Source organism: Mirounga angustirostris, unplaced genomic scaffold (assembly GCF_029215605.1).
Source record: "Mirounga angustirostris isolate CCGP_5_RB_7025 unplaced genomic scaffold, mMirAng1.0.hap1 SCAF_16, whole genome shotgun sequence".
NCBI lineage: Eukaryota > Metazoa > Chordata > Mammalia > Carnivora > Phocidae > Mirounga > Mirounga angustirostris.
Window position 1 is genome coordinate 32,061,160 of NW_026991724.1, and position 18,372 is coordinate 32,079,531.

The following is an 18,372-nucleotide window of genomic DNA, read 5'->3' on the forward strand; positions in this document are numbered from 1 at the left end:
GCTGGTGTGTGCGAGGACCACAGTTTGCAACGGTGGGGGGGGGGGGGGTGCGGGATTGGCACGTGCTACTGTACACTTTCCCGGGGGTCTGGGGGAAGCGAGCGGCTCGCACCCCAGGAGCACGCAGATCCATCTTTGCCGAGGGATCTCTTTAAATATTCAGTGAGAAATAATGGCATTTAAAGCACCACCTATGGAAACATTATTATCTTCATTCTTCAACATCAGCCCCACTGATAGCTTCGTTTGTCTTTTTATCAAAATCTACTGTAACCAACAGGACCTGGGGAGAAAGGGAGAGCGAGGTGGAGAGGGAGTGTGTGTGTGTGTGTGTGTGCGTGTGCACGTCAGGGACCGAGCGAGGGCAGAAGAGAAGAAAAATAAGAGGAAGAAGAGAAAAGGTGAACGAAGAAAGGGCGGACGAGAATAAAGAAGGGAGAAGTTAGACCAAGAAAAAAAAAAGTCGCCAAGAGGAAAACAGAAACATTCACCCGCACCCGCACACAAAAGATTTAGAATTAAAAAAAAAAAGACCAAAGACCAACGAAGCTAAAAAAGAAGAGTCCTTTGGGGGAGAGCGGTAAGGGTCCGGTGCACCCGAAAAGCGACTCGAAATATTGGTGCCCACTTCGCGCGAACCGACGGTGGTGCTCTCCAGACTCCAGGGCGCTCCCGAATTGGGGCGTCCTTATGAGCCCTCTCCTCTCCCGATAGCGAGATAGGGCAGGGATTGTGTATCTGCACCCCCCCTCCTCCCCCATTACTCAAGCGAAGTTTAGTTTGTCCATCGGGCGCAGGACTTCGGGAACCTTGGAGCGCGGAGACCCCGAGGCGCGAGGGGAAAGAGCTAGGCTGAGCCGAGGACTGAGCGTCAGGTTCGCGGGCGCCGGAGCCCAGCGGAGGGAGTGCGGGGCCCACACTCCCGATTCCCGACCCCGGGGCGCGGGTAGGGCGGCTGCATCCCGGCCTGGGGAGATGGAGCTAGTGCGAAAAGTTTGGGTGCTGCGCTCGGCAAGTGCCGGAGAGATGGAGGCGAGCTTCTGTCGGGCCAGACAGCTGCGGACAGGGAGGCCCCCCCACCCCCCACCCCCACTGCTCCCGGCTCAGCACAGCCACCTGGTTGCCAGGAGCCTGGGGCGCGGTCCCCTCCCCCCAGGGCGGGGAGCCCAGGGGTCCTGAGGACTGGCTTTGCCCACGGCCCGGACGCCTGGGCCGCGCCTCCCGAGGCCAGGGGCGGGTTGCAGCGTTCGGGGTAAGCGGCGGCCCCTCCCCTCCCCCCGGCTGGAGCTGAACTCGGATCCCAGGCCGGTCCCTGCTCTCCGCCCGCCCCGGGCTCGGCGGCGCCACCGCCGCCGCCGCCTCCCCGCGGAGTGACGCGCCCTGCAGCCAACCGGGGCAGCCGGGGGGGAGGTCCGGGAGGGGTCCTGGGCGGAGCCGGGCCGCCCCTTATCCCACGGGCTCGGGGCTGCTTCTCCCGAAAACTTCAGCCCTAATTGTCCTGGGAATGTCCGAGGTAGAGAAAGGGAGCGAGGGAGCAACGAGAGGCTGGAGGATCGGGGCCCTTTGAGAAGGATCCGGGTGGCGGGAGAGTTGCCCCTCCCCCCTCCAAAAGCCCCAAACCCATCACGTTCCCAAACCTTTCCTCGGTCCTCTTCTCCGCGCCCCCGCGAGCCCGCGATCCAGGGGATGGAGAACTCGGGGCGAAGGAGCGCCGAGCCAGGCGGCGAGCGGGAGGGAGGCCGGGCCGCGGGCAGTAGGCGGACCGGCGTGGGGCTGGCTCTTCCCCACTCGCTTATTTTTTTTTTTTTTATGGGGTGGGGGTGGGCTGCTTTCTGGTAGCTCTTAAAGAAACGAAGAAACACTCACGAAACGGGACTTCCTCCCCCCAAATCCCGCCACGGGACTCCCTCCCCCCGCGGGCCGGCGCGCCTAGCGCCGGAGTTGGGAAGTTCGCCGCGCGCCCGCAGCCTGGGTCTCCAGCCCCCGCCGCCCGGCCCCACCCCCCACCCGGGAGGCTTAATTCCGGGGAGGGCATGCTAATTCGGGTCGGCCCAGCCCGGGATCGGGGGGGGGGGCCGGGGGGGGCAGGCCAGGGCGCCGGGCGCGCAGAGGCGAAGAGGCAGGCCCGCGGCGGCCGGGCCGCGGAGTCCCGGGCGGTCGCGAAGAGGGTTAACCCAGTGTCGGGCGGCGCGGCGCGCAGAGCCAGCCCCGCGGCCGGCTTATTGGGCCAGCGCGCGGAGAGACAGGGGTCTGCAGCAAATCACGAACTAATTGATTAAGGCGAGCGGGTTTGAATAGCGCTGGCCCGGTGCCAATCGCCTTTCAAAGAGCCCCTCTATGATTAATCGCAATGCATTATTGATAATCATAATTATAGCAGGACACATGCGCGCTGCGCCCGGGGCCGGGGAGCCGGGGAGGGGGCGGGCGGGCCGGCGGGCGGGGGGAGCCGCCGCCGCCGCCGCCGCTCGATTTCCGTAATTTTGAGAAGATTTTTTTTTAGTAATTTTTTATTCTGCCCCAGCTGATGTTTGAGCCAGCATGTCGCGGAGGAAGCAAGCGAAGCCTCAACATTTCCAATCCGACCCCGAAGTGGCCTCGCTCCCCCGGCGAGATGGTGAGTGCTCCGGCCCGCGCCGCGGACACACACACGCACTCACACTCACGCACACCCGGACCCACGCACACGCGGCTGGCCCCCGCGCCCACCGCCCCGGCCGCCGCCACCGCCGGGTCCCCGCTCGCCTTTCCCACTCGGCGTATTTCTTCCTTCCTTTCTTTCTTTCTTTCTTTTCTTTCTTTCTTTCTTTTTCTTTCTTTCTTTCTTTCTTTTCTTTCTTTTTTTGTTTTTTCCTTTTTAATTTTCAATTTGCCTGCGCTGGGCTTTCCCCCCTGGCCTGGGGAGAGCAAACACTTCTCCCGGCAGAATCTTTCCGGAGTTGTTGGGTCCTCCCGGGCGTGGGGGGAGGAGGAGAGCGGGCACGCGGGCCCGGCTCCTCCGGCCCGGCTTTTCCGGGGAGCGGCGGCCGGGGCCCGGGTGGCCGGCGGGACGCGGGCCGGGCGGAGGTCGGCCGCCCGGGGCCTCTCGCGCTTCCCGCGCCGTGCCGGGGGCCCTCGGGCCGGCCTCCGCCGCGCCGGCCCTGCTGCCTGCGGGAAGGAAGTTTACTTGGTGCGCCGGGCTGAACTCCCAGCGCGGGGGAGCCCCCTGTGCCGCGCCCCCCCCAAGCGCTCACACTCCACCTGGGCCCGCGCGGGGGAATGGGGTGCCTTTAGGGGTTCAGAGCTGCCAGAAGACGGGGACCTGTGTCGCGGCGCCGGTGCCCGACACGCCGGGGTCGCAGCAGGGGCGGAGAGTGCTCTTTGCTGCTGGTTGCTTCCGAGACACATTGCAGGCGGACCGGGAACAGCGTTGGGGTCCGGCTACCCAAGTTTATCCCCGCATCTCTTCTCCAAATAATGCACCCCACCCCTCGCCCCCGAGAAATCTTTAGATTGGGTGTGCGTCCGCTGAGGATCGTGGTATGCCGTGCTTCCAGGAATCGTGAGGGTCTTTTTCCAGGGCTGGGGGCGGGGGGGAGGCTCTCTAGCCAGAGGAGAACCTCCCCCCCGAAACAGAGACACTCGCTTTCTCGGATGGAGGCGACAACTGCGGGGTCCCGATGGGAATGAACAAGTCTAGAACAAAGTTTGTGTGAGGGCGCCGAGGCCGAGAGTAGGAGAGGTCCCGGCAGGGGATTTGGGGTACGCAGGGAGGACACCTCGAATCCCTCCTTGTCCCTGAAGGTGGTTCACTTTAGGGGCCTCCGAGCTGCCAGGCCCAGCGCCCGAGGCGAAGGAGCGGCGCCCGGGTCGGTCCCCGGCAGGATGCTTGCCTCTCGGCTGCGGGAAGGACGAGGGCAACCCCGGCGGGGTCTCCGCGGCTCCGGATGCCTTTCGGAATGCTCAAGCCCTGGGCAGCATTTGGGGGTATGGAGGAGGGAACTGGACCCCGACAGGGCTCAGAAGCGTGCCCTTAGATCGGCACCTCTGTCCACTAAACTGCGACCATCCGGGCCCCACGGTCCCCGGGCTCCTTCCCTAGAGGCCTGCTTCTCTGTAGAGCTGGGGCGCGGGGAGCCGCGCAGAGCCCAGGCAGAGAAGCCAAGGGACTCCCACTCCCGTCACCCCGGCTGTCGGGAAACGGGACTCCTGGCGTGGGGGGTCCCTGTAAGAAATTGGGGAGAACTGAGACCGATTAAGAAAATAGTTTACAATATTTGCCCCCCCACCCCAGTACTTTTTCGAGCTTCCAGCCTTACCCAGAGTCTCTGCGATTTCTCAGTCTGCTGAGAAGAGCCCCCGAACCCCGCTTTCCACCCCAGGCCAAACCGGGCACGCGAGATAAATCGGGGTGAAATTACCCCAGGCCGCAGGAACAGCTCTGAATATTTTTCCGGATTTTCTCAGCTGGTTTCTTCTGCTTCTCGCCCCTACACCCATCTTCCCTAAAGTTTCTGGTGAGACCTTCCACCCCGAACACTGTTAAAGTTCCCAATTTGTGTAGGAAAAACCAAACGGGAGGAGAAGAAAAGAGTTTTTCGGGGTTTGTTTTGCCTTTTTGTTTTGTTTTGTTGGGGTTTTCTAAATTTTTTTGTCAATTTGTACTGATTTCATACATTTTCAAAAAGGAGAAAAAAGACGCTGGCTTCGCGGAGAAATGATGCCTGCTAGATCTTTGCCTTTCTCCTGTCGCCTTCTGAATCCGGAATTTTTAATAGTTAGGGCTTCTCATAAAGCGATAGCATAAAAGGAGTTCACTACCTCTTACCATTATTATTTATTAGGACTTTTTTTTTTTTTTAGTTTATTTGAGCTTTGAGGTAAGTTAATTAAGTCACTGAATCAAGTTTCCTTTCTCTCTTTCTTCCTCCCTCTCTTTCTTTTTTCTTCCCTTTTTTTTTTTTTCTCCCCTAAAGCTGGTTCATTGTCCTAAGAAGCAGTAAAGTGTTAGGGGCACCATGGCCAGCACTTTTCTTCCCAGTTCTTTCTCACCTCTCCCCACCCCCTCTTTTTCTTCCGTGGTAATGGTTTTAGGTTATGACTGTTTTTACATGGTTGAACAATAAGTTTGGGGGAAGCTGCCTAGAGGGTAGATTTTGTAATAGGGTTACAGGATTTAGTATGTTGTAATAATATTAGTACACAACTAATCCTCCTCAGCGTTTGCCTTACAGGAGGGCCTTCCACACGCCCCATCTTTTTATTTGAGAGTAGTGGGGAGACGGGCTGGAGAATACGTGACCTATCTCAAAGTAACCTTTAAAAAATCGCCACCTTTTCTGCAAGGAATTCAGCAATCTCCATGCATCCCCCGACACAGAACACACACACTTCACCGAGTTGTTGGGGTTTGGGGCTTTTTTTCTTTTTTGGGTTTTGTTTTGGGTTTTTTCCCCCCACATATATAAAGGTTATTACATTTTTAGAAGACAGTGCCTCACTCAAACAATGTGTTACTTTTTCTTATGTCTCAAAATGGTCGGAAAATATGGTCCATGAAACCTCGAAGAAACCGAATTAAATCTAGTTGGTGCCTTTGACATAGGCTTGCACCTACACGTGCTGATTCCTACCTAGAGCCGGACCTAGAAAAGTTTGTGGGCCCCCAGTCACAGGAGCCCAGAAGCAGAGACTCAGGCTGAGAGCAGCCAGGGCTGTTGTGCTGTGTGTCCTGCATGTGTGTTTGTATGTGTGTGTGTGTGTGCACGTGCATACAAAGAAAACCAGAGCCATGCTAAACAGCCACATGGATAACTCCCTCAGAACAAGTTCAAGAAAACAAGATTATTTGGTCAGTCTTCCAATGTTCATATTTTAATTCAGCTGTAATACCAGGAACCCCCTACATTAAACTGGGAAATTTTTCTATTTCTTATGAAACCAAGATTATGGCACATATTACTTGTCTCTTAAATGGTATTCAACAAGTCTCAGATTATTTGTAGAAAGGTGACTGCCATTGGAAAAATTATTTACCGGGATGAATAATTCTGAGGAAGGGGAATATTAGAATCTGATGATTTTCTGTGTGGGTTCTTTACTAAGCTCTGGGTTTCAGAGTTGTGTGTGTGTGTGTGAAGATTGAGGGATGGACCATTCAGACTCCATTCATTTATTAAAGTATTTTGGTGCTCAGCTTTTTCAAGGAAAAGATAATATTGGAAGAGCGATAAAAACATCACGAACTCGAGATAAAACATTGACTCATATAAAGTATCATAAACATTCCTCTTATTTATATTAATAATGAAATTCTCTTATTTACCAAAGTAATTTACTCATTGTGAGCAGCTTAATGGCAACACATTGATTTCTGGGCCCAAAAGGTTAGAGAGAACTATAATTAATTGCTTTTTTTTGAAAAACCGACACCTGCACGATAAGGCAGTTGGAAAGAATTCATGTTTAATCAGGCCTATTCTAAGTTTGTGGCATAATGGAAGATTCTGGATGAGAGAACGCAAACTGTTTTGGGGGGATTTGCTTCGGGCTGCAAATAGTTTCTAAAACGTTAAAAACAAACATACCAACAAGCAAAGTAGAGTTGGGCATGAGAGAGTAGATGCAAAAGTGAATTTGTGATAGTGAGGGTCTCATGGTTTCTGGTGCATCAAGTTTGTCCTATGGTTTATAGAGACAAGTGCCAATTTATAGGTTATTCTTTGGGGACTTTCATTTCTTTCTACGTCTGCAGGTAGCAAGTCATCTTTACCAGGAGCCTTTCAGAAGGCAGAAACCCACATTTCTCACATGGAGAACTTAGTGGGAACCCGAGCGAGCAAGCGGCAGAGTCCCAGTCTGCTAAGTTTTTTGAAATGGTTCAAAGCCCAGCTCTCTGTAGTAACCAGAACAAAGTCCTCCTGCCGTCTTAATTCGGTGTTTCTAAGACACCGCGTGGTTTACTGCTCGCCCCATCTTCCAGAATTTTCGTAGCTTACCAAAACTGAAGGAATTTAGCAGTTTAGCAGAGACGGTAAATTACCTAAAGCCCCAACACCCCTCCCCCCCCACACACACAAAGTGTGTGTGCCAGGCTTTAGAAAAGCTAAATGTGTCGAGCTGTTTTAACCTTTGCTAGTCTCCTCCCATGAAAAGGTGACAAGGTCCAGATCATAGTATGTCCTTCAGTATCTTCCCAGTGACCCCCAAATTGAGTCTTGCTAGTCACTTAGCAGGAAGTTGGTAGTTTATTTTAGTTTCACCTTATCAGCTTGGCTTCTTTTCCTAACCTTATTCCCCTGTCACCCTCAGATGCCAGACCCCCAAAGGGGAAGATTGACAGGTAGTCCCCATAGCTCAGTTTTACCCTCAAACAACAGGGATTTAGTTTCTTGTGCCTTTGCCAATGTTTATGTAGTCAAAGTTTAGATCTCGCCTTAAGGAGTCTCTCTTTTTACGCGTCACTGGAATAGGAAAAGCCACAAAGAAGTTTTTGAACAAACCCTTGCAACTGGAACCCCATCTAGTGTTCAGTTTGATTCATCCAAGGGGAAGACATTTTCCCCCTTTCATTTATTGTGTGCATTAGGTGGGTTTGTATCCCTGCTTTAAAAGGAGTGTCTTGCCCGTGTTGTTATTTTTTTCCAGAGATTTTGCTTGTATTCTTCCACTCGAGAATACACTAATCCTGGCCAGAACACGGAGGGAATTGAAGCGGGCCACTGATGTGTCATTTGGTTGCATATCACATAGAGGGAAACTTAAGACATTATTACAGAGAGTATGCAGGGCACACGTTGGAGTGTTTAAAATTTCTTTGGAATCTTAAGCTGGACATTCAGATTTAGGTTTTTCCCAGGTCTGGGCAAAAAGAAAACACACAACATATATATGTATATTAATAATAAAAAGATAAAGACCAATCAATCAAAAATGTTGGTGATGGCCTTTCTAAATTAGTCTACGGGAAGGAACAGCCTGTAAAAATTATAGGCTCCAAAATCACAATCGTGTGCGATGTTCTATTAAAAATGTTAATGTGATCGTAAGGTAATGGAAAGTAAAGTGAAGGATCTTTCTGAAGAGCTCCAAAAAAGAAAACTAAATGTGGTAGAGTAGGGTTGTTTGGTTTGGTTTGGTTTGGTTTGGTTTTTTTCCTGGCTGGCCAAACCTTGCTGTGTGGGGCATAGTTTTATTTTTGTTTTCACAGTAGACAGATCTACTGGAACACTTCAATTTTCTGCCTCCTATTCTGCAATGTTAGGTTGAGATGATGAAAAACTGACAAATTTGAATTGGGTGTCAAGCACCTAAATAGTACAAGACCTAAAACATCTGGGACTTTTGTATAAATTGGATGGAACTGTAAGTTCACCACCTTATCCTCTAAAAAAAAAAAAAAAAAAAAACAAACCACAAAAAAAAATCCTGGAAAAATTCCAGCTATCTTTTTGTGTGTACAAACTTAGCAAACCACTACTTCTCAAACGTTCCTGCCTGACTTGGATTATAAAATCAATTTGTATGCAAACGCCATAGAAGTGGAACTGGAATGTTACTTTCACCCTAGTACAGGGAGCAAGGCAACTGTATTTACTATAATGGGGTCACCAGTTGCAATCCTGTGTTAACAGATTATTGAGAAACAAGATAGCAGACGGTCAAAAAATGAATTAGAGCATGTTTGTGTGTGCGTGTATCTTATTACAACTTAAAATATTCCTTCTGGTAGTTAAAGATTCAAACTAGTCCTCATGCTTTGTCTTTGTTGTTGTTGAGCTTCTTCATTGCAGTTCAGTTCAGAATGCAGACAGATCTAAAGTTAAGAGCTATTTACAGTAGAGCGACACCTGCTTTTGAAATAAATCAAAATAGATACTGGAATTTTTTTTTTTTTTGGTGTTCGTAAACATCAGGAGATTAAATTAATCGACTCTCCAGTGAGATCAAATGTCAGCTTATTAAAATGTTGTGAAAATCCAAGCTAAAACACGGGCAGCTTTTGAACACAGTCTCTTTCTTAGAAGCAAGCAGGTATTTATTTTTAAGCATCTACATTTTCCGTCCAGTTAGCACAATCCTAAATCTAAAAATGTTCAGGTTGAAAAACTTGAAAATTCTCAAGTGAGTCTTGAAGCGGTGCAAATGCCAGAATTCGAGCCCAGGAAAGTCATAATCAGCTAAATCCTGTACAGTGACCTTCTTTTTATTTTGTCGATATATTATGAGAATATCAGACGTTTGCAAGTTATAAAGAATTAAAATGCCCTCTAATCGTGAACACAGATGTGCTAAATATTTGAAGTAACTACATTGTAATGTGTACAATTGATGAAGTCAGTTTTCTGATTTCCCTTGCTAGTTATTTAGTTCTGAATCTGTCATTATTTGTCTAAGCCCAGCTGACCAAGCAAAACTGTGTTTTAAAGTGGCTTTATGTTTTGATAAATGTGAGCTGGTTGAAAAGTATTTTCCACTGAATGCAGAGCTTAATAGAACATGCTGACATAATAGTTTTAATGCATTTTGTTGAAAATGTGTGAACAAACAGAATAGCTTTTGTTCCTTCATAATTGGCTGTAAAAGTAGATGGAAACATAACCATTACATATGGAAATGTGCAAAGAGAAAGAAATAACATTTCTGTTGAATATATTAGGAATTGCATTTCCTAGTTTAAAATAAGCATCTGAAATGGATGCATCATTTAAAATTGGTTGTCAAAATAAGAAGCTTTAAACAGAATTTTTGTCACATTATTTTTGTCCCAAGTTAAGCAACATAACTTTAGCGAATTTCGTTTAATATTTTGTTTACATTATTTTAAGGCAGGGAGAGAGACAGAAAGTGCTTAAAACAGCACCTTGAATGTGCACAGGAATCCGGTGCCAATTAGGATGATTAAACATTAAATTAAAACTGAATCATTATTGGTATTTTCTGCTACAGCTAAGATTTGTTTGGTATTGTTAATGCATTTTGCTCTATACCCTTGTGAAGATTAAAAGATGGGTATTAGAAAAGCTAGCTTGTTAAGTATAACTTAGCTACTCAAATAACACTCCCACTGAATAAAGTGTGCATACATTTGGCATACTTCACCGGGGGTTCTCATCAACTTGGGCATCACTCAAGGCAAAAAGAGTTAAAGTAATTTCCAGAAGTTAGTATTTAGGCATTAATTATATTTTCTGGAATGCAAAAGTACTCAAGCTTTTTTGGATGTTTACTACGAAAAGGCAAATGGCTGGCTCTTTGGAGTTGACTCTTAAGTTTACCGAAAAAGCAACATTTTGAATTTGTATTTATTCATATTTGCAATTAGTTTTCTTTTCTTTTTTTTTTTTTTTCCCCCTGCAAGTTTTCTGGGAGATTCAATTTGGAAGTCATGGAAACTAACTATTATCTGATTCAGTTCTGCAGAAAAGCATGCAGGGAGGTAATCCTTGAATTAAACAGTTTTTTTTTTTTTTTTCACAGCCTTCGGAGATGACCACACACCATTTGTACAACAGAAGTTGGTGTTCCCCATGCTGGGCAAACAATGGGGCTCCATCCTGTCTTTGAATAGGATGTTAGCTTGGAGTTGGAGATTTTTATGTTTAATTTACAAATGGATCTTAGCGAGAAGAAATCTGAGCAACCAGTGGAAACAAACATGAAATAAAGGGATTTTTATAATGAAAGGTTCAGGACAATCTGTTAAACAATTGATAAGAGTTAAGAGCAAACTGTTTTTAAAGGCATTCAGACAAGGAGAATTGCACAGCCTTTCCAAACTCTAAACCAAGAATTATTTCTTCCCTTCCCCTTAACTGCACATCCTTCTAGAAGTTGATGTTGAATCAGAAATGTAAATCTTGTGCCAGTTTTTATAGATATAAAGAGCTCTTTTGATGAAATATTTAGAGGCATAACGTTGCCATTCGGAGCATAGTGGCATATATTCCTTGAATAGTGGAATGGTAGCCAAGGTTGCATTTTTTAATTTTAAAAATAAACATGCCATGGGGTGATATATAGGTGCCAGGCAGGCCTTGTAACGGATTATGATCATTGCCTTTCTCTTTGTTGTGTGTGTGTGTGTGTGTGTGTGTGGTTTTCTTGTTTGTATTCAGCGGAGTCTTGAGCAGTCTGGAGGATTTGTTACTGATGTGGCAAAAGTGTGTTTGTCACCAATCAGCCTTAGCTCAGGTTCTAGGTAGGGGCTGGAGGTGATTTTTAAGTTGTCAGTCTTCTGCTCGGCGATATGCATCCCCCACTCCCCCGCCCCCCCCCCCCACCCGTCAACAACTGATTGGAACCTGAATGACTACAAATTAGTTTAGTGACAGAACAAACTGTCACAGATATCTTTGAATCAGTTGAAAATGAATAAGGTTGACAGAAACTCAAGAGACTAATAAGTCCTCAGAATGGTTGCTGGACCCTCTCTGGATGAGTAGACAATAAGGTGTATAAAATATTGGAAATCAATATTTCGCTATGGAATTTCATTATGCACCAATGTCTTCAGTTCGTAGTATTTTATATTTTGATGGATTATCTGAAGACCATGGCTCTCTGAGATACCAGATTGATAGGAATTCCTCCACACCCTCAACATGTAATTATGAACGTTCTTAGGTGATATCGACTGGTTTTCGGGGGCAAGAGTTTTGAGTTTGGAAGACAGAAAACGATTGGTCACCCTCTTTCTTGTTTGGAAGTCGTGGGTGACCCTGTGCGTCCCGGCCCCCTTTCTAACCCTGCACCTTTTGATGTTTGCAGGAGACGCAGAGAAAGGTCAACCCAGTCGCACCACAAAGAGCAAGGATGCCCACGTCTGTGGCCGGTGCTGCGCCGAGTTCTTTGAATTATCAGATCTTCTGCTCCACAAGAAGAACTGTACTAAAAATCAATTAGTTTTAATCGTCAATGAAAGCCCAGCCAGCCCACCCGAAACCTTCTCTCCCACCCCGCCTCCCGAGCATCCCGATGAACAAATGAATGACCCCGTTCACAAAACAGATCAGGCCAACTGCAGCGACCTTTCGGAACACCGCGGCCGCCACAGGGAGGAGTCCATGGAGGTGGAGGCCCCGGGGGCTAACAAAGGTGGCGGGGGCGCTCCGGGGGGCGGCGGGGGCGGCGGGGGCGGCCCCCCGCCGCCAGGCTGCAGCGGCGGCCCCTCCACAGGTACCTCAGCGATCACAACCTCTCTACCTCAACTCGGGGACCTGACGACACTGGGCAACTTCTCGGTGATCAACAGCAACGTCATCATCGAGAACCTGCAGAGCACCAAGGTGGCCGTGGCCCAGTTCTCCCAGGAAGCGAGGTGCAGCGGGGCCTCCGGGGGCAAGCTGGCCGTCCCCGCCCTCATGGAGCAGCTCCTGGCCCTGCAGCAGCAGCAGATCCACCAGCTGCAGCTCATCGAACAGATCCGTCACCAAATCCTGCTGTTGGCTTCTCAGAGCGCAGACTTGCCAACATCTTCGAGTCCTTCTCAAGGTACTTTACGGACATCTGCCAACCCCTTGTCCACACTCAGCTCCCATTTATCTCAGCAGCTGGCTGCAGCAGCTGGATTAGCACAGAGCCTCGCCAGCCAATCTGCCAGCATCAGCGGTGTGAAACAGCTCCCCCCCATCCAGCTACCTCAGAGCAGCTCTGGCCACACCATCGTTCCCCCCAACAGCGGCTCTTCCCCCAACATTAACATTCTGGCGGCAGCGGTTACCACCCCGGCCTCGGAAAAAGTGGCTTCGAGCGCTGGCGCCGCGCACGCCAGCCACCCGGCAGCCTCGGCAGCATCCTCACCAGCTTTTGCAATAAGCAGTTTATTGAGTCCTGCATCTAATCCACTTCTACCTCAGCCGGCCCCCGCTAACTCGGTTTTCCCCAGCCCTTTGCCCAACATCGGAACAACTGCGGAGGATTTAAACTCCTTGTCTGCCTTGGCCCAGCAAAGAAAAAGCAAGCCACCAAATGTCACCGCCTTCGAAGCGAAAAGCACGTCGGACGAGGCGTTCTTCAAACACAAGTGCAGGTTCTGCGCGAAGGTCTTCGGGAGCGACAGTGCCTTGCAGATCCACCTGCGCTCCCACACCGGAGAGAGGCCCTTCAAGTGCAACATCTGCGGGAACAGGTTCTCCACCAAGGGGAACCTCAAAGTCCACTTTCAGCGCCACAAAGAGAAATACCCTCATATCCAGATGAACCCCTATCCCGTGCCTGAGCATCTGGACAATATCCCCACGAGTACTGGCATCCCGTACGGCATGTCCATTCCTCCGGAAAAGCCGGTCACCAGCTGGCTAGACACCAAACCGGTCCTGCCCACTCTGACCACTTCAGTCGGCCTGCCGTTGCCCCCGACCCTCCCGAGCCTCACGCCCTTCATCAAGACCGAAGAGCCAGCCCCGATCCCCATCAGCCATTCCGCCACCAGCCCCCCAGGCTCCGTCACAAGCGACTCCGGGGCCCCTGAGCCAGCCACGAGAAACCTGGGCGGGCTCGCGGACGAAGCCGAAGGGTCCGCCGGGCCGCCCTCCGGTGGCAAAAGCGAAGAGAGCGGCGTGGCCCCCGGCTCGGCCCCGGCGGCCAGTGGCGGCGCTCTGAGCTCCCCGGCGGCCGACGGCGGCTCGGGCAGCGCGGCGGCTTTCATCAACCCCTTGCTGCCGCTCATGTCCGAGCAGTTCAAGGCGAAGTTTCCTTTTGGGGGACTCTTGGACTCGGCCCAGGCATCGGAGACCTCCAAGCTTCAGCAGCTGGTGGAGAACATTGACAAGAAGGCCGCCGACCCCAATGAGTGTATCATCTGCCACCGGGTCCTCAGTTGCCAGAGCGCCTTGAAGATGCACTACCGGACGCACACGGGGGAGAGGCCCTTCAAGTGTAAGATCTGCGGCCGGGCCTTCACCACGAAAGGGAACCTCAAGACCCATTACAGTGTCCATCGGGCTATGCCCCCGCTCCGCGTCCAGCATTCCTGCCCCATCTGCCAGAAGAAGTTCACCAACGCTGTGGTCCTGCAGCAGCATATTCGAATGCACATGGGCGGTCAGATCCCCAACACCCCGGTCCCTGACAGCTACCCCGAGTCCATGGAGTCGGACACGGGCTCCTTCGACGAGAAGAATTTCGACGAGCTGGACACCTTCTCCGATGAAAACATGGAGGACTGTCCCGAGGGCAGCATCCCCGACACGCCCAAGTCCGCGGATGCGTCCCAAGACAGCTTATCTTCTTCGCCTTTGCCCCTGGAGATGTCAAGCATCGCTGCTTTGGAAAATCAGATGAAGATGATCAATGCGGGCCTCGCAGAACAGCTGCAGGCCAGCCTGAAGTCTGTGGAGAACGGGTCCGTCGAGGGGGACGTCCTGACCAACGACTCGTCCTCGGTGGGTGGTGATATGGAGAGCCAAAGTGCTGGCAGCCCAGCCATCTCAGAGTCTACCTCTTCTATGCAGGCTCTGTCCCCACCCAGCAGCACCCAGGAGCTCCACAAGTCCCCCGGCGTGGAGGAGAAGCCCCAGAGAGCAGCACCCAGCGAGTTCGCCAACGGTCTGTCTCCCACCCCCGTCAACGGTGGGGCTTTGGATCTGACGTCCAGCCACGCAGAGAGGATCATCAAGGAAGATTCTTTGGGGATCCTCTTCCCTTTCAGAGACCGGGGTAAATTTAAAAATACCGCTTGCGACATTTGTGGCAAAACCTTTGCTTGTCAGAGTGCCTTGGACATTCACTACAGAAGTCATACCAAAGAGAGACCATTTATTTGCACAGTTTGCAATCGCGGCTTTTCCACAAAGGGTAATCTGAAGCAGCACATGTTGACACATCAGATGCGGGACCTTCCATCACAGCTCTTTGAGCCCAGTTCCAACCTCGGCCCCAATCAGACCTCGGCGGTGATCCCCGCCAACTCATTGTCCTCTCTCATCAAAACAGAGGTCAACGGCTTCGTACATGTCACTCCTCAGGACAGCAAGGACACCTCCACCAGTCACGTCCCCTCTGGGCCTCTGTCCTCCTCTGCCACGTCCCCAGTCCTGCTCCCAGCTCTGCCCAGGAGGACCCCCAAGCAGCACTACTGCAACACGTGTGGAAAAACCTTCTCCTCGTCGAGCGCCCTGCAGATCCACGAGCGAACTCACACTGGAGAGAAACCCTTTGCTTGCACTATTTGTGGGAGAGCTTTCACAACAAAAGGCAATCTGAAGGTACCTCGCTCTGTCTGTCCCTCACCCACCCACCCAGCAGCCCTCTTGCTGGTTTGCCATTGATTATCTGTGATGCATGCTCCCAGGGCCAGCAGCTCCCCAGAGGCAGGATGGGCAGGGAGCGAGTTCTCGCGAGGGCACCTGCCACGTGGGGCTGACAGCGGAGAAACGCGGGTGCCCCCTGTGTGGGTCAGGATCAGTGGCGGGGACCCAGGGACCGGGGGGGGGGGGGGGGGGGGGCGGGCAGGCTGCAGCCCGCCGAGCGTGAGCGCCTGGAATCATTTGGTCGACCTCAGCGAAGCAGCAGCCCCCAGCCCCGCTGTCTCGCTAAGTGCACCAAATGAATTGTCTTACCTGCCCAGGAAGACAGCCCGGCGTTGCCACGGGGTATTGATTAAAGACCTCCACGTGGCCTGTGTGCAGCCCGTATCACTTAATAATTACCGTCCTCCTCGGCGGATGCATCTATTTTTCATAACCGTGCAGTCCAGCACGTTGCTCGCGTCCCCAGAAACAATAACGTCACACTGCCCTGCTAATGGGTATGATGATAATTGATTATACAACACTTCCCGCTGATATGTGTTGGAAATAAAGCAAATATGCTTAGGTTCTAGAGCAACAGTTGAGTGTTCTTACTGTGTACATTTTTCTGTTGACAGAGTATTTCTCTAGAGATTGCTGCCAGTAATGCGAGGTGAATAATTACTTTCTGGCTCTCCTCTCTGTGCACGGGCCCTCCACCGGGCAATCTGTGAGGGGTACTTTCTTCCCATCTGAAAAGGACATTTATAGGGTAGAGGGTGTCAGATACACTACTCACCATTGCAATGAGAGTGGACATAACAATTCTAACCCTGAAAGGAGCTATCTGCGACTGACTAGCTTGCTTGAGGCCATTATAAGCTAAATAGGGGTAATAAAAAAAGAGTAAGTAAGGCAGGCATCTTGGCCCCGGAAGAGGGACGGCGGCCCAGGGCTGGGGAGAGTGCGCACGTTATTAGGAGGCGGCCGCGGTGGACGGTTCCCTCTTCCTTCTCCACCGCCTGGCACTTAGTAAGAGTAGACATGTAGGCCACTTGCTCTGTCGAGTGTTGGGGTATGAGCGGAGACAGATTCAACTATTAAGCTTCTCCCTTCCTCTCTCTCCCTTTCCCTTTCTTTCTTTCTTTCTTTCTTTCTTTCCCCCTTTTCCCCTCCCCACCCCCTTTGCCTCATCTCAGGTACACATGGGCACTCACATGTGGAATAGCACCCCTGCGCGGCGGGGCCGGCGGCTCTCCGTGGATGGCCCCATGACATTTCTAGGAGGCAATCCTGTCAAGTTCCCGGAAATGTTCCAGAAGGATTTGGCGGCAAGGTCAGGAAGCGGGGATCCTTCGGGGTTCTGGAATCAGTATGCAGCGGCGCTCTCCAACGGGCTGGCCATGAAGGCCAATGAGATCTCCGTCATTCAGAACGGGGGCATCCCTCCAATTGCTGGAAGCCTGGGCAGCGGGAGCAGCTCACCTATTAGCGGGCTGACGGGAAATCTGGAGAAGCTCCAGAACTCCGAGCCCAGCGCCCCCCTGGCCGGGCTGCAGAAAATGGCCAGCAGCGAGAACGGAACCAACTTCCGGTTCACCCGCTTCGTGGAGGACAGCAAAGAGATTGTCACAAGTTAAAGCGACTCTGGCTCAGAACGAGAGACCCACGGTTGCCTCCCCCTCCCCTCCTGGTTCCCCCAGATCGATGAACTACAACATTATGGAGACATTCTTTTTGTACCTTGTTCAACTTCTAGAGTTATAAGAAAGCTTATTTATTAGTGATATAACCTGGCTTTGCAAACAATGCAAGCGTTAACTTTGGTCTTCTGTATTTTGGACTAAATACTAATTGACTAGAGTGCTGTAAATTTGCTGTAACATTTATGGCAATCGCAAGTTGCCCTGCTAGGCGGTCTTAATCTGGCATTAACTTATTTTCTATATCCGGTTTAATATGAATTCTGGTGTTGATGCAATGCCTCAGTGATGCATTAGATCTCTAATAAAGTCTGTATATAAATGTACACTTTGATCCTGCTGGAAAAATTTTATCAGCAAACACGTTGTCTAATCTTTCAAAACAAATTTAAGCGAAGGACTGAAAGTACAGACTGATCAATGTGGTTCTTTGAAAGGTTTGGGTTTTTTTGTTTTGTTTTGTTTTGTTTATTTTTATTGGAAAATTCAACCTGCTTTTTTTTTTTTTGTAGATTTAACCATTTCCGTTTTGAACTGCTCTTTGTATTGTGCTTTTTACTTGAGTCGTCCTCAATGTTGATAAGTTTCTGTACAGTAATAAGCACGCAGAATTCTTTAGAGAAAATACAAGTGTTGTTTTGGTAGTTGAAACTGAGACGTAACATTTTGCCTTGTAGGTATATTCACAATAGAAAATGTGTGCTGGAATTACACAATGCTGCTAAGTATGGCATCTTGAACAACCATCAGTGGAGAAAATGTAGATGCTCTTGTATATACGATAAGAAATATCACTTTCATTAAAATGTACATATGTTCCTTACAAGAGCAAATGCTTCTTCTTGATCAAGAGAGCAGGTATAGTGTTTGTTTATTTTGTATTAGGTATGGAACAAAAAAAAAAATTGGACTGTTACATGCACTTTCTTGGAAAGTTGAAAGGAAAGGGGGGGGTCCAATTTCTTTAACATTTAATACTTACTAACAACAGAGATACTGTAATTTTACCCAAGTAATCAAATACATTTTTTTTTTGCAACAGATAAAACAAAATACCGTGTCTGTGTTTTTAGAGTGCATTTCTATTTAGCCAGGCCCCGAAATGTATTTTAACATTTCCCCAGGCACCAGTAAAGCCTATATAAGTGTGTATCTCTCTCTCTCTCAATAAGGAATTGCAAAAGGCGTAACAGAAACAGGTTTGCATGGGACTGCGGGTTTGTTTTTCTTTTTTCCTTCTTTTTCTTCCTCTTTTTCTTTCATTTTTGTCTTTTCTCTTTTTAATTTAGAGGATCTAGATATTTGGCCAGATAGCTATGACTGGTCTGGGCACTCTGCTCACATCCCCACCCCCAAGAAGGAGGAAAAAATGAAAGGAAATAAAAAGCTGTTATTGGAGGTTTCATCTGGAGGGGTCATCCCTGAAGCAGGACATTGGCCCATTTAGATTTCAGGTTTAT

At 49.8% G+C, this 18,372-nt stretch overlaps 1 protein-coding gene across 1 annotated transcript; it reads left to right on the forward strand.

The window, feature by feature from the left end:
* The first annotated feature begins 1,863 nt into the window (after positions 1–1,863).
* SALL1 (spalt like transcription factor 1) lies at positions 1,864–17,955 on the forward strand. The gene is made up of 3 exons (XM_045890325.2): positions 1,864–2,617; positions 11,749–15,185; positions 16,409–17,955. Exons 1-3 carry the CDS (start codon positions 2,542–2,544, stop codon positions 16,847–16,849), a joined length of 3,954 nt encoding a protein of 1,317 aa, XP_045746281.1. The 5' UTR covers positions 1,864–2,541; the 3' UTR covers positions 16,850–17,955.
* The last annotated feature ends 417 nt before the right edge of the window (positions 17,956–18,372 follow it).